Source organism: Nicotiana sylvestris, chromosome 6, assembly GCF_000393655.2.
Source record: "Nicotiana sylvestris chromosome 6, ASM39365v2, whole genome shotgun sequence".
Lineage (NCBI taxonomy): Eukaryota > Viridiplantae > Streptophyta > Magnoliopsida > Solanales > Solanaceae > Nicotiana > Nicotiana sylvestris.
This window is the reverse complement of record NC_091062.1, coordinates 193,844,128-193,857,461: the sequence shown is the minus strand read 5'-3', so window position 1 is coordinate 193,857,461 and position 13,334 is coordinate 193,844,128. Positions and strand designations below refer to the sequence as shown.

At 37.0% G+C, this 13,334-nt stretch overlaps 1 protein-coding gene across 2 annotated transcripts; it reads right to left on the bottom strand.

Annotated features, from left to right (window-relative positions):
* Window positions 1–9,051: 9,051 nt before the first annotated feature.
* On the bottom strand, window positions 9,052–13,058 carry LOC104219488 (RNA-directed DNA methylation 4). Of its 2 annotated transcripts, none has more exons than XM_009770177.2 (10): window positions 12,893–13,058; window positions 12,715–12,795; window positions 12,132–12,223; window positions 11,925–11,996; window positions 11,782–11,823; window positions 10,501–10,652; window positions 10,272–10,390; window positions 9,911–9,995; window positions 9,749–9,822; window positions 9,052–9,648 (listed from the first exon to the last, which is right to left on the bottom strand). In XM_009770177.2, exons 1-10 carry the CDS (start codon window positions 12,993–12,995, stop codon window positions 9,389–9,391), a joined length of 1,080 nt encoding a protein of 359 aa, XP_009768479.1. In that variant the 5' UTR covers window positions 12,996–13,058; the 3' UTR covers window positions 9,052–9,388. The 2 variants fall into 2 exon arrangements, with proteins under 2 accessions (XP_009768479.1, XP_009768480.1); XM_009770178.2 differs by having other exon boundaries at window positions 11,925–11,993.
* Window positions 13,059–13,334: the final 276 nt, after the last annotated feature.

Here is a 13,334-nt window from a genome sequence, read left to right as displayed (position 1 = left end):
ATATATTCATTCTATTTTCCGCCAATTTTTTGTTCTTAGCTTCTTATTTGTGATTCGTAGCTTCTTATTTTCAAAGTTTACACTAAGCCTTTGGTTTTCTTAATGTCATGGTTTTTTCCAAAGGTGGAGTGTTGTGTGAACGAGGTGGCTCTTCCCAATGATGAATGGCGTGACAACCTTCTTAAGGGTTTGAGTCCGTTTTTCTTTTCGTTTTTAGTAGATTGGTAGTTAAGGGTACCTCAAGCAAAGTTTCACTTGGGCCTAGCACATTTGCCTTTGATCTCATGGCCAAAAATAAATTATTGTGTTTAGGATGGTGAAAGTCGTGACCTTGAGACTCTTGTGTTGATCGATAATCGTCAAGTGATTTTTTGGGACCATTGTGTGCTCAAATCGTATCTAAGGTCGTTGTGGGCGCCCGACTCTATGTCTTTAGCAATCCTTTAGCTTGTGTGATGAGTAATTGCAATTGCAAGTCCAAGTCCCGAGCCATTGGTCTAGAACTTGCCTTGAATGTTTGTTGAGGCAAAATCATAAGTGAATTTGACTTGAGACATGATTATAGGCTCTCTTTGAATCAAATGATAGTTTGAACAATTCTATAGCCTGCCAATGATATGATCCATATTCAACTCTTTTGAGCCTTTCAAGAACCATGATATAAGCCTATACTCGTTCTAAAAGATACCCTCTCTTGGCACCCAATCTTTCCTTTAGCACATGGCAAAAGTATAAGCTTGGAGGGAGAGACGAGGATTGCTACAAAGTGGTAAAAGGCACAAAAATGAAGAAAATAAAAGGCAATGAAAACGAAAGAAAAACAAAAAGAAAAAAAAAGAATGATCAATGTGAAAAAGAATAAAAAGGGATTCAAGAAAAACAAAGAATGAAAGGTGTGGAAAGTTGAAAGAGGAGAAAAAGGTTTTGAAATGTATAAGAAAGAGTGACAGTGTGTCTCTCTAACCTCTTAGAAAGAAGTGAAAATGACTCAAAGAGTCAAGTGAATGGATGCCAAATGAATCAAAAGAAGTGCTTAAGAGAAGATGGAACCTACTTAGACCAAAACATTTCCTACTCTGAACCAAAAGCCTTAACAATGTCTCCACAAAAGCCCTATATGATCTTGAGTTGAATGAAGCTTGCATTAGTGGATACTCACATAAGGGGAAAGCATATGGTACATAGAGCCGGACTCATGACTTTTTCTTGAGAGAGATGAGTGAATTTCTATTAACATCGTTTTGCGTGCCACTATTCTAAAGGTGAGGTTTGCTTAGGGAGAGTTGAGGATTTGTGAGTTTGGGTTCCACAATAACCAAAGTAATTGAAAGAGTTCTTTGATGTGTTGAGTCAAATCTTGATGCTCTTGTGTCGCACTTGATCCATGGTTTTTCAAAGAGTAAATGTTGTTAATGATTCATTTGTATTGAGGGCAATTGTTAGTCCCAATTGATGCTAGTTGAGGTTGCTTTAGGACAGCTGAAAATTTCTTGGATGTTCCCTTAAAGGGTGGGTCTTATTTTGTTTGCTTGAGGACAAGCAAAAGCTTAAGTTTGGGGGAGTTGATAACTAGGGATTTTGACGCATTTTATACTTCTTCTTGCTTATGCTTTGGTTAAATATTCATACAAAATAGTCCCAAAAGGCTCATAAGTTGTGCTTGATTGCAGGTTTGATCAACAAAGTGACAAGATGTCAAAGATTATCTCAAAAGGAGTGAAACCTGCACAAGTGCCAAAGACAAGACAAGCTCAGGCAAAATAGGTCCAGTGCGGCCGCACACCATTCTGTGTGGTCCGCACTAGATTTAGTGTGATCTGCACTGGAGTCCATGAGGCCGAACTACCATTTCTTGCGGTCCGCAGAGCCAAGATTTAGAGAAGTTGAAGTTGGATCTTTTAAGACAATGCGGTCCGCAGTCCACTTTGTGCGGACCACACTAGAAGTCACCGCGGTCGCAGTCCATTCTGTGCGGCTGAATCAGTTGCAGGCTATAATGTAGAATATGTGCGGGATGCGATCCTTAATAGTTCACTGTTGGCGGAAGCCATTGCAGAGCCTGAGTTCAGGGAGCTGGATTTTGAAGCCAAGAGTCCTAGTGCAGCCGCAATCCATTCTGTGTTGTCTGCACTAACCCCGCAGGGGCATTTTTGTCCAGGCTTTTCAGCTTAGTATAAATAGAACCTTTTTCCATTTTTAGGTTATCAGATATTGTAATAGCATAACTGCGCTCGTGGGTCGACTTTTCTTGGTCATTTTGGGAAACTTTAACTACATTTCATCATTGAATCATTGTATTTAGCTTAGCAATTAATTAATATGTGTTTATCTTTATCTATTTCTTGTTTTTCTTCTTTGAATATGAGTAGCTAGACCCCATAGCTAGGGTTGTGGATCAACCATAGTGTGGGTAATTGATGGGTCTTGTATTTTAGGGCTAAATTGATTATGGGCGTTTGATATTTGGGTCAATTTCATGGTTAATTGCTGAATTAGTGGTTGCAAACACTAGTTTGTGTTTAGTTGACTAGGGCTCTTCTTGAGATAGAGAGTCTAAGTATCCGAAATTGATCCAACAAGGAATTGGGGCGTACTAAAGAGATTGATAGCCCCAATTAAAGGGTTAAACCTCGAGAGAGTAATACCCGACTTGAACCCTAAGTTGCTTATGCAAATTTGCATATCTAGTTGGTCTTGAGAAAGTCAATTGGGCAAAATCACTTGAACCATCGAGAGGTGTAGAGTGGGTAAAGTAGTGCAACGGTTATATCATACTCCTCAATCATGTCAATTGTGCCTTAGACTCAAGTACCCGTCAATTGACCACCTAGGCGGATGTCACTACCCTAGTGCCCTTTAAACTATTTGAACAACCCGTAGCATTTAACTCTTAGCTTAATTTACAATTTGTAGTTTGTTAAAAGTATAATTATAAAGAAAACCCTCAAAAATGATTAGAAGTGTAATTTGATACATATACGAAATCCTAAACTAGATAGATACTCGACTCCATTTCTAGCTCTCTGTGGATATCGATCCCGACCCAAAATCGGGTAAAAACTGCTCCGACCCTCTCTCGCTACATAATTAGTAGTGCGGAGTAGGTCGTGATCAACTGCAATGGAGATCAACAACATAATATCATACTTTCCATAGACATGAGTATTGTCTATGGATATTACCGGCCGGCAATGCACAAAACCATCAATTATCGGTTTAAATGCCCAAAACACGTATCTGAATATATATATTTTGGTATTCCCGCACTCCGCTCAAGTTTTCATTCAACAACAGTCACGGGATTAAAGTGTTGTGATGCAGCCATGTACTGGGGTAGAGATGCAAATGATTTATCCCAGTCACCACAAATAATTTCAAACGCACGTTTGCGCCCGAGATATTGCCTTTCTCTTGGTAATGGTACACCCATATTCCTGGTAGACGGATGTAATACACTCTTTGATCTTGTACCTTATGGACGCTTCAATGTGTGGAATCAAGAGAAGAGAAATCAAGTCATCCAAGTTGAAGTGATTCCCACTGAATGTGTCCATTTTACAATTGTGGGTGCTAATGTATTTATCCACTTTTCACATGCTTGTTTTCTTCTTTATCGTACGCAGTATCCAATTACAACCCGTAAACCATATACGGAAAACAACCTTGTATACATCCGGAGATGACTCTCATATCGTCATCTCACGACATTCTTTTACGCTGCACATTTTCACAGCCCTGCTTAGGCACGCCTTATCAGGAAAAAATATCCCTTTTTCCAACACCGTTGGTCTAGATTCATCCCACATTGTTGTCCGAAGTTCGTCAATATCCCTTGTGAGGGCATCCACATCCAGCGTACTTGGCAAATTATCAAGGTAGGGAATATGCCTTGAATGAAACGGCACGTGGGACTCGTACACTCTTGGTCTAACGAGAGGTGGAGCATGCTCCCTCATCAAATAAGGTTCGGCATTCTCTTCCTCCTCCTCATCACTCTCGTTAGGGAAGGGTGTGTCATCTCCAGACTCATCGTCGTTGTTGTCATAATCATTATTCTCTTCCTGACTCTATGCATCTGCCAGATCTCGAGTAAATACATCGTCTTCGGGCAATTGAGTTAGGACAGGACCATAAGGATGTATTGTGGTCCGGGCCCAGCCCGGGACAGCGAGCCCACATGGGCTTTGGGCTAAACGGGCTGGCCCGTATGGTCCGATCCTAAGAGGTCCTAGGAGCCCACTATGGGCCGGTCCAGCATGGAGAGACCGCGAGCCCAAGACCGTTTATCCCGGGTCCAGCTGGCGGGCATTGGCCGGTTCAACCGGGCCCAACGGCTATTTTTCAAAAAAAAATTTAAAATTGGCCAACGGTTGGAAGTTTAAAAACTAGTCGTTGGCCTGCCAATTTAGCCGTTTGGCTTTTTAAAAAATAGCCATTTTCCCCCCAAACTTTTTATAGTTACACCTTTTCCCTATTCTTAACTATAAATACCCCCTCATTCTTTTATTTTTTACTCACAAAATCATCAATCTCTCTCTAATTTTCTCCTATAATTGTTTACTTTATTATTGCAATTTGTGAAAAATTGTGAAGTTGGTGAATTGAAGTATTCAAGTCTTCAATGATATACAATTTTCAAGAAGTTGTTCGTCAATTCAATAAACTCGTTCCAACTCTCAAGTTTTAATATTATAGTTTTGTTTGTTTTAGTTTGTATAATTATAATTAATATGGCCTTTTCTTTGAAAAAAAATATTTGGTGGTAAGGGAAAATCTAAAATTGGTGAATCTAATGGCCAAGCTACTACTCCTCCCCCGGCTCGCCGACCCAGACGTGTTACCCGTCCTCCTCCACCTATTATTCTTGATAGTGATAACCCTTGTTTTCAATTTATCGATAGCCAATTTTACCATGATATTGTACCAGGTCAACAATTAAATGATGAATACATGAATACTCTTTATGGTAATCCAACTATCGATGAAAATAATGAGGAAAATGATGATTTAGATGAAACGCAACCGGATTTAGATGATACTAGTCCCGTTGTTAACCCAACTGAAAATAATCCAAATGATGCCCCGCCTAACCCTCCTGTAGTAACCCCTACTTTTAATAGACAACCTTCTAGACGGTGCGAAACATCTCTTGTTTGGCACTTTTTTATTCAACTAAGAGATCAAAGGCTAAGTGTAAAACTTGTGGGACTTTGATGACTCATAAATTTACTGGAGACCGTAGCGGTACGGGTATTTTGACTAGACACATAAAGACACACCCTAAAGATAAAGCTAGATTTCTTCAAATGAAAGCTGCGCAAGAGGAGACAATTGTAGGTACTCAGGTTAACCCTAGTATCGGGTCAAATCTAGTTCAACCAGGAACTAATACTGTTACCGGTGGCATTTTATATTACGATCCAAATAAAGATCGTGAAGAATTGGCAAAAATAGTTACTGTTATGTGCTTACCCTATAGTTTTCCTTCTAACCCTCACTTTGTGCATTATATTAGACGAGTTTTTAATCCTACTTATAAAGGATGGCCTCGCGCAACCGTAAAGCGCGATATTTATAAATATAAACATGAATATGAATAATATTTGCGCTATTTTTACTCATATAAATTGTCGTTTTTCTATTACTACTGATATTGGTAAAAGTGGTAATGACTGTGATTATCTTACTGTTACCACTCATTGGATTGATGAGGAATGGAAAATGCAAAAGCGTATTATTGCTTATAGAATAATTAATTCACGTCACACAGGCAAGTTTATTGCTAACACAGTTGCAGATATTTGTAGATATTTTTGCATTAGAGATAAAATAATGTCAATTTCAATGGATAATGCTTCTAGTAACACTAATGCTATAGGCTTGCTTACAACTACACTAAATCCTGCATTTAGTAATATTTTCCATGTTAGATGTATTTGTCATATTTACCATTTAATCATCGGTGATGGTATGAAAATATTAAATGTTGAAATTGAAAAGGTTAAAATGGCTCTTAATTGGCTTTTTTATTCAAGCCGTAGAAGTAGACTTAGAGAATATTTTAAAAAATGTGATGAATTTGGCCTTAGAGAAAGAAAAGTTCCTAAACCTTGTCCGACTAGATGGAATTACATGTATGAAAGTTTAGTTGTTGCATATGAATGTAGAAACCCAATAAACGCAACGTTTGATGCTCGAGTTGGTGGTGATGGTAATAATGATGATGAGCACCTTGCAAATCAGGATTGGACTAATGTTAAAATTCTTGTAGACTTTTTAGAACAATTTCATGTTGCTACAAATGAATTATCTGGGCAATATTATCCTACTATTTCTAACTGTTTAGTTTATATTGCAGCACTTGCAGATTTGTTTACTCAATTTTCAGAGGGTGGGGTAATTTATCAACTTGCTATTAATTCTATGAAAGATAAGTTTAAAAAATATTTGTTCTCTATCCCCCCTATTTTTGGTGTTGCTGTCATGTTAAATCCTACCATGAAATTAGGAGGTCCTCACTTTTGGTATACAAATATTTATAAGGCTTTATCACTTTCAGATGAGGAATTTGCTACACTTGCAGATGCAAAAGCCTCAATTATATAAATACTTAAACAATTTATAATGCTTATCAACTTGCCTTAGATCATGCTAGACCAAATGTTCTAACTCCTACTTCGTCTAGTTCGCAATCATCTAAAAGAACTGCGGGCCTAAATGCACTTAATTCTTGGACGGAGTTCAGGGGTTCTCAAGGTGATAATATTGGTAATAATTCACAACTAAATGAGCTTCATGTTTATTTGTCGCATGGACTTGAATCAGAGAATCCCGACGGCTCCTTTGATGTTTTAGAATGGCTGAAGGACAAAGAAAATACTATCTGGTTCTTTCAAGGATGGCTCGAGATATTTTAAGTATTCAAGCTTCAACAGTGGCATCGGAGAGCGCTTTCAGTCAAGCGAGACTTCAAATCGGTGATCATAGAGCGTCTATGAGGGAGAGCTTGGAAAAATCAGTACTCTTCAGAGATTGGATCCGTTCGGAAAGAAGAAATTTTGGACTTGCTGAAACACAACCGGAGATAGACGAAGCTTATGAAGAAATGCTAGCGGAACTTGCGGAGGATGCTGCTTTGCCCGGAAGCGGTGATGAACAAGCTTCTTTTCCGCCACCACCAACGGAAATTCCTCTGAACCTTGAAGGATTTATGAAATTTGTTAGAGATAATATGTAGGCTAATATGTAACTTGTATTTTGGTACATCTTCATTAGTTTTTTTCCTTTTTAATGGTGGTATTAGCACCTTGTTGTGCTCATTCCATTGGGGGGAGGAAGACTAAGAAAGATATTGCTATTTTTTGTTAATGTCGTAATAATAAAAAATTATAAGGCATTCCCTTGAATATTTCTTTACAATTTTTTGTGTTTAAATTTGAATTAGAAGATTTAAGTCACAATTATATAATATAATTTACAAGAAATTGCCTTAGATAAAAAAAAATCAAAAAAAATAGCGCAGAACACTTAGGCTCGTTTAAGCCCATGGGCCCGGCCCATTTAGCCCGGGACCATGTGGGCTTAGGCCCACAATGGGCCGGTTCCACCCTCCAGAACCGTCAAGCCCGGGACCGCTTGGGCCCGGCCTATTTAGCCCATTTAGGCTCGGGACCGGACCACAATACAACCTTACACGACCATCAAGTTGCTTGTTTTCACTGCACAACCAAAGAAATAATGAGTTACTGAAATTTGTCCAAACAATACATATAACTTTAAATATTCACTTACAAATCATAATATGTTGATATCCCATGATGCACATTATCATGTTGATGCTGACTACCAGATGGACCACAATGATTCAACACACCAAAACTAGGCATATTCCAACTAGCCGTCGGTTCATAACTTGTAAAATTCATATCTGGTCGGTACCCCCTATGAAATATATGAGTATTAATACAAATGTAATACACAAAAATATACATCGTAACACAAAGGAAAATTACCACTCGACTTGCGGATTATGTATACTAGGGGGAAATTATTTCTCCGCTCCTCATTCGCCCGTGGATATAAGTTTAGATTCGACCAAACTCTTTCAGCCGGAATTTGTTCGGTTAAAACTGCTCCAAAATAACCACCCGATGATTGAGGGATTTTCCTACTTTGTGCAACCTCATTATTGCGAACGTCTTCAGCCTTGACGTACATTTCCAATAGTTTTATCACAATAAATTCCATGTATTCATTCGGAGTCCCCAAAAAATCTCTCAGAGTTTCATCGTCTTCGATGTTAAACTCAGCATAACAAGTAACCCCTTGCGAAGTCACAGAATACGGATATCTTCCGATTATTTTAAGATTCACTGAACGTTTGCTCGCACTCATTTTTTTTACATATCAACGATACCAATTTATCGTACTACATTGTAAGTGACAACTTAACATGAGACTGTGGAAATAAACTATAGTGTACTGAGTTATTCGCCGCTACAACCTCATCCCCCCTCCCCTCCCCCCAAATATAGTGAAACCCTAATTCTTCGTTCTTCAGACATTATGACAAAATGAAGAACAACTTATCAAAGAAAAAATTTCAGAAGACTTGAAATGTTTGTGAATGGATTTTTACAAAATCCTTGCCTCTTTAAATAAGGCAAAAACCAGTCCGGGGGTTCAATTATTTGAGGTATAGCATCTTTTAAAAAAAACGTTATACCCAATTGAATTATTGTTATGCCAGTTAAGCACAGAAGAATTATTTGTGGGCCCACTTAATATGTATGGCGTTTTAGTAAAAAACGCTATATAAATATAGCGTTTTACTAAAGAACGCTATATGTATAGCGTTTACTAAAGAACGCTATACTTAACTGGCCAACGGCCGTTAAAGTATAGCGTTATGCTATACATATTTTGGTTACTAAGTTTTTTTTTCCACATATTTTCGTTCTTTTAGTCAAAAAGAACCACATTTTGGTTCCGGACTCACTCCTTTCTATCTCTACCACCAAGCAGTTCTGAATTTGAAACGAGTCCAAACCATTCAACCAGAACAAACTGGACAACAATAATTTGAAACCAAACAACAATAATGCAGTCATAAATTTTTTACACTAGATAACTACAGTTAGAAGGGTACTTAAGATTGGAAACCTGATTGAGATTGATAATACTGGCGAGATTTGTTTTAGAACGCTATGGGAAAAATTTCCAGGCCAAATCTCACCAGATTTGATCAGCCTGCAGCCTAGACAGCAGTAATAGCCGGTTAAAAGAACCACATGCCATTCACAAGGTTAACTATGATCTGGAGAGACATATACAGGTATGCACGAATTAGGTACTTGATGAGAAAGTTAAACAGGGTATCTAGTGATGGTCACCAAATGTCTTCATCATCATCATTGTAATCTTCACCATCGGACTCACCATCAACTAATGGATCTGCATAATCTGACCAGTCCTCTCGGCCCACGTCCTCATTTTGAAAAGAAATTACACCAACAGTTTCGGATCCATATTGGTCTTGAGAAGTGCTGCTTAAAACTTCTGATTTGTCACCTGATGACTGTGTTTCATCTTCATCCTCATCTTCAGATTCCTCTTCATCTGGATAATCATTCCAGGGATTGTGTTCAGCTGAAAACCAAAAAGTTAGAATATTAAACCATGTTTAACCAAAAGCACCTTAAATAACAAATGATAACTAAGAGGGGATGGGAAAGGCAAGGGAGAAGACCATTGGAATCATCAGAATCGTCGTCTGAATAATCAGGACCATCATAGTAGTCATCATCATCATCAACCTGTACCCTAAAACAACCGCATCAACTATTTTAATAAGAATTAAAAGGAAAAGATACCAGCTGAAGAAAAATTATTTTGCTGTATGAATCCTTACAATGGAAAAGGGCTAGCAATATCTTCGTCGGTGTTGGTATCATCCTTAACAGCATAATAATCATATACATAACCATCTGAAGACCCTGCACAGCAATTAGCAAAACCTTCAATAACCTCACAGCAGACAGCAAACATGGAACATAGACAGTATGCTCTATTCCCTATTTAGCCAAAAAATAAAAATCAATGAGCTACAACTTCAACAGTCTCATTTTGTTTCAGAATATAAACAAGTTCAAGAAATTTCTCAAACTGATGAAACTTCATAGAGCAACCTATAGAGATTCCCTTCCCAGAGGAAGTACACAAGATTGAATTTGAAAAGGAATTCCTGAAAAAGGACCAAAGCAATAAAGAACCTTGTTTGGCCTTGTAATTATGAATCTCTGACTCAATTTCTTCAGCAGCACTAGGCATGACTTCTCGTAAGAGAGGCAAATATTGGGACATCATCCTGTGATCTTCTAAATCGGTAGTCCTGCATTGACACCACAAAACCAGATTTTATCCATTTGTGAAGGAAAAGATAACACCGTGTGGCAGTAACAATTGGAGTTTCAATCCTAGCATAATGACAATTAAACTTACTCCTCTTGCACTTCATGCTTTTTTTCTTCGGTATCAACACGAATAACATCATATAGTCGACACATCTCATTCAGCTCTTCGTCGTGCATCAGTTTTTCCTTTTCTTTTCTGCTTTTCCATATTTGCTCAAACCGGGCATTTTTTGACAAATCCTAAAAGAGGAAAGAGCATGATAAGTTAAATTGCAAAAAACCTTGAAACATCTAATTAGGAGGAAATAAAAGTAACTCTAGTAAAACAAGAATTACTATTAAAGTATTCAAAACCCACTTGAAACCAAAAGATTAATAGCATGAATCAATTTTGATAATACTGTAATACACAAAAGGCAAGAGTGATGCTTCAGGCACAAACTTCACAACCCAATACGAATCATTGAATTCAATTACAAACTTCTAGAATGCAATACCAATAGCAAATTAGATATGGACTTTGCTTAACTAGCAATACACCCTCATAAGCTAGATTTAGCAAACAATCACCTGCAGGTACAAAGTTAAAAAGTTTAAAAGATGCACTTGAAAGTAGGCATTCAAGTTAATAAACTAAAAAAATGTTTAAATCCTTTTCCATAGGTGATTAAACGAAAAAGTATTTCTTCCTCAATTGTTCCACATACACAATATTTTCTGTTCTTCCTTTAGTCAACCCAAATATCAGATATGAAATGAATACTATTAGTTTCACTTGCTTAGTTTGTTCAGGCATATATCCATGCAAACAGTTCTTATAGATGGTTTTGTTTCCTTAACCAGATCGGTTCAAGTACCTCTCAACATATTGGGCAACTTATAATCATCTTTCCTTCCTTTTGTTTTCCAAATTCTGATTCTGAATGTTAGAATCAAATGGAATTTAAGAATGTAAGCTAGTATTATTTCGCTTACTAGTAGACTAAACCACTGCAAGTAATTCTTGTTTATTCCAATGTGATTGTTTCTCCATTGACATAATCACTTCCCCCACTAGAAATAAATACAACAACCACAACAAGCCCAGTGAAATCCTATAAGTGGGTTCCACCAGAAATAAATACATAAGATAAAAAGGGAAAAAGAAAAAAAGCTTTCCACAAATAAAGCATAAAATAGCAAGTTACATCCTGCGTGGTGAAAAATGTTATTAGCTAGTACGAAAGGAAAGATTCCACCCATAAAATGTACCTAGAATAAACAATTACACATAACTGAAAGTTATGTATAACCATCTTCGGTAATAACAGTGAAACAAATATTCCATTATTCTATAAGAAGATATGATGGGATCAAACTCTGATTTTACCTCTTGCTTTTGCTTAGCCTTGGCAAGTAGTTGATCTTGTTTCTGCACATAACACATTAATCACATTAAGCTGAAGCTCAGGCTGACGCGGATTTCTTATACATTTGGTCACGTGTCTGTAAGTCAATCAAGAAAGGGCTTACATTTTCTGCCCTAAAACTTCGCCTTATCTCAGCTTTCTCTTTGACTTCCGAAGAATCTACTGGAGCCGACTGCTAAAAAACAGCTATTAGACCCTTCTAAATGTTGTCTCGAGAATGCAAGTGTTACAAATTCTCATACTTCAAGCATATTACTCAAAAATACGATATGTAAAAGAGAGTTAAAAATGTGGAATATATTACACTAACCGCAAACGACTTCAGGATATCAACGGTAACCTTTGAGCTAGTTACTGTCTCCACATGTCGCACAAGAACCTTTCTGCTCTTCAATTCCTCCACTGAAAATAATTATTTTTTATAAGGTTTTTTTTTTTTTTTTGATAAGGTACATAGCAGTACCCAAAAAAGAAAAGACCTGTTCTGTCACAACCATTGAAACAGCATTCTAAACTACAATCGACGTCAAGGATCCACATAGTAACCAATTAACATTATAGATACACAGATAGGTGGATAAAACATATCTCACATAATTTTTGCCTGATAACCAAGAAATCCCCAAAGGCTAGTGACGTTTGAAACTCAGTGATAATGCCCCTGCCCGTTAGTCCTCTACCTTTCTCCACTTAAATACTAAGCTTTTATCTCAGGTATGGTTTGAACCCGCAACATTTTAAAAAGTATAGCTTTTAGATACATAAATCCCTGTTAATATAAAAAGTATAGCTTTTAGATACATAAATTCTATTATTTTCTTAACTAAGAAAATCAATGTCCGAATTATCAATACTAAAATTAGAAGTGTTAACCGTCAAAATATTTAACTCACCTCTACTTGAAGAATCAGAAATTGAAAGCTTCTCAAAGTCAAGCAACGGCCGTTTCAATGGCCTCTCGTTGATTTCGAGCCCTGTCAGTGCAAAAGAGTTAGAATAATTGAAAATTTAAGATCCCAAATAGACTGAAAATAGCAAAAAAAGATGACTGTTACAACCCTAGAAACTCACAGAAAGCGTCGACGCGAGATTGGAAAGCTTTTCTCTTAACTCTAACAATGACAGGCTTGTCTTCCTTCGACGGAACTGAAGAACTCTCGGCGACTGCAGCCATTGTCAGAAAGAAAGTCAGCGGCAATGGTTTTTGTGAGGTGAGGAATTTCTTTATACGAAAAAAGGGTCAAATTTACTATTCGAAGTTAAACAATTTATCCGATAAATTTTTGGTAATATTATACTATTAAAAGTTTTGTTTTTACCCTTAAAATTTTTTGTTGCCAATGTTATACAATTGTTAGGAAAAATTCTTTTTTTCTATCTTCAATCATAAAAGAGCTTTAATTTTATGATAATTTTAAATTATATACTTAATAAACAATTAAGGTTGTAAATATATTCCTTGCACCATAAATTACTATAAATTCAATATTCTTTTTAGAAGGAAGGAGTAGCA

What these genes read in the sequence shown, in the direction of transcription:
- LOC104219488 (XM_009770177.2), bottom strand. Translation starts at nt 12,995, where the DNA reads ATGGCTGCAGTCGCCGAGAGTTCTTCAGTTCCGTCGAAGGAAGACAAG. An exon ending in ATATCCTGAAGTCGTTTGCG is followed by an intron (nt 11,997 to 12,131) that starts GTTAGTGTAATA and finishes GCTGTTTTTTAG; the next exon opens with CAGTCGGCTCCAGTAGATTC. An exon ending in AAGCATGAAGTGCAAGAGGA is followed by an intron (nt 10,391 to 10,500) that starts GTAAGTTTAATT and finishes GTGTCAATGCAG; the next exon opens with GACTACCGATTTAGAAGATC.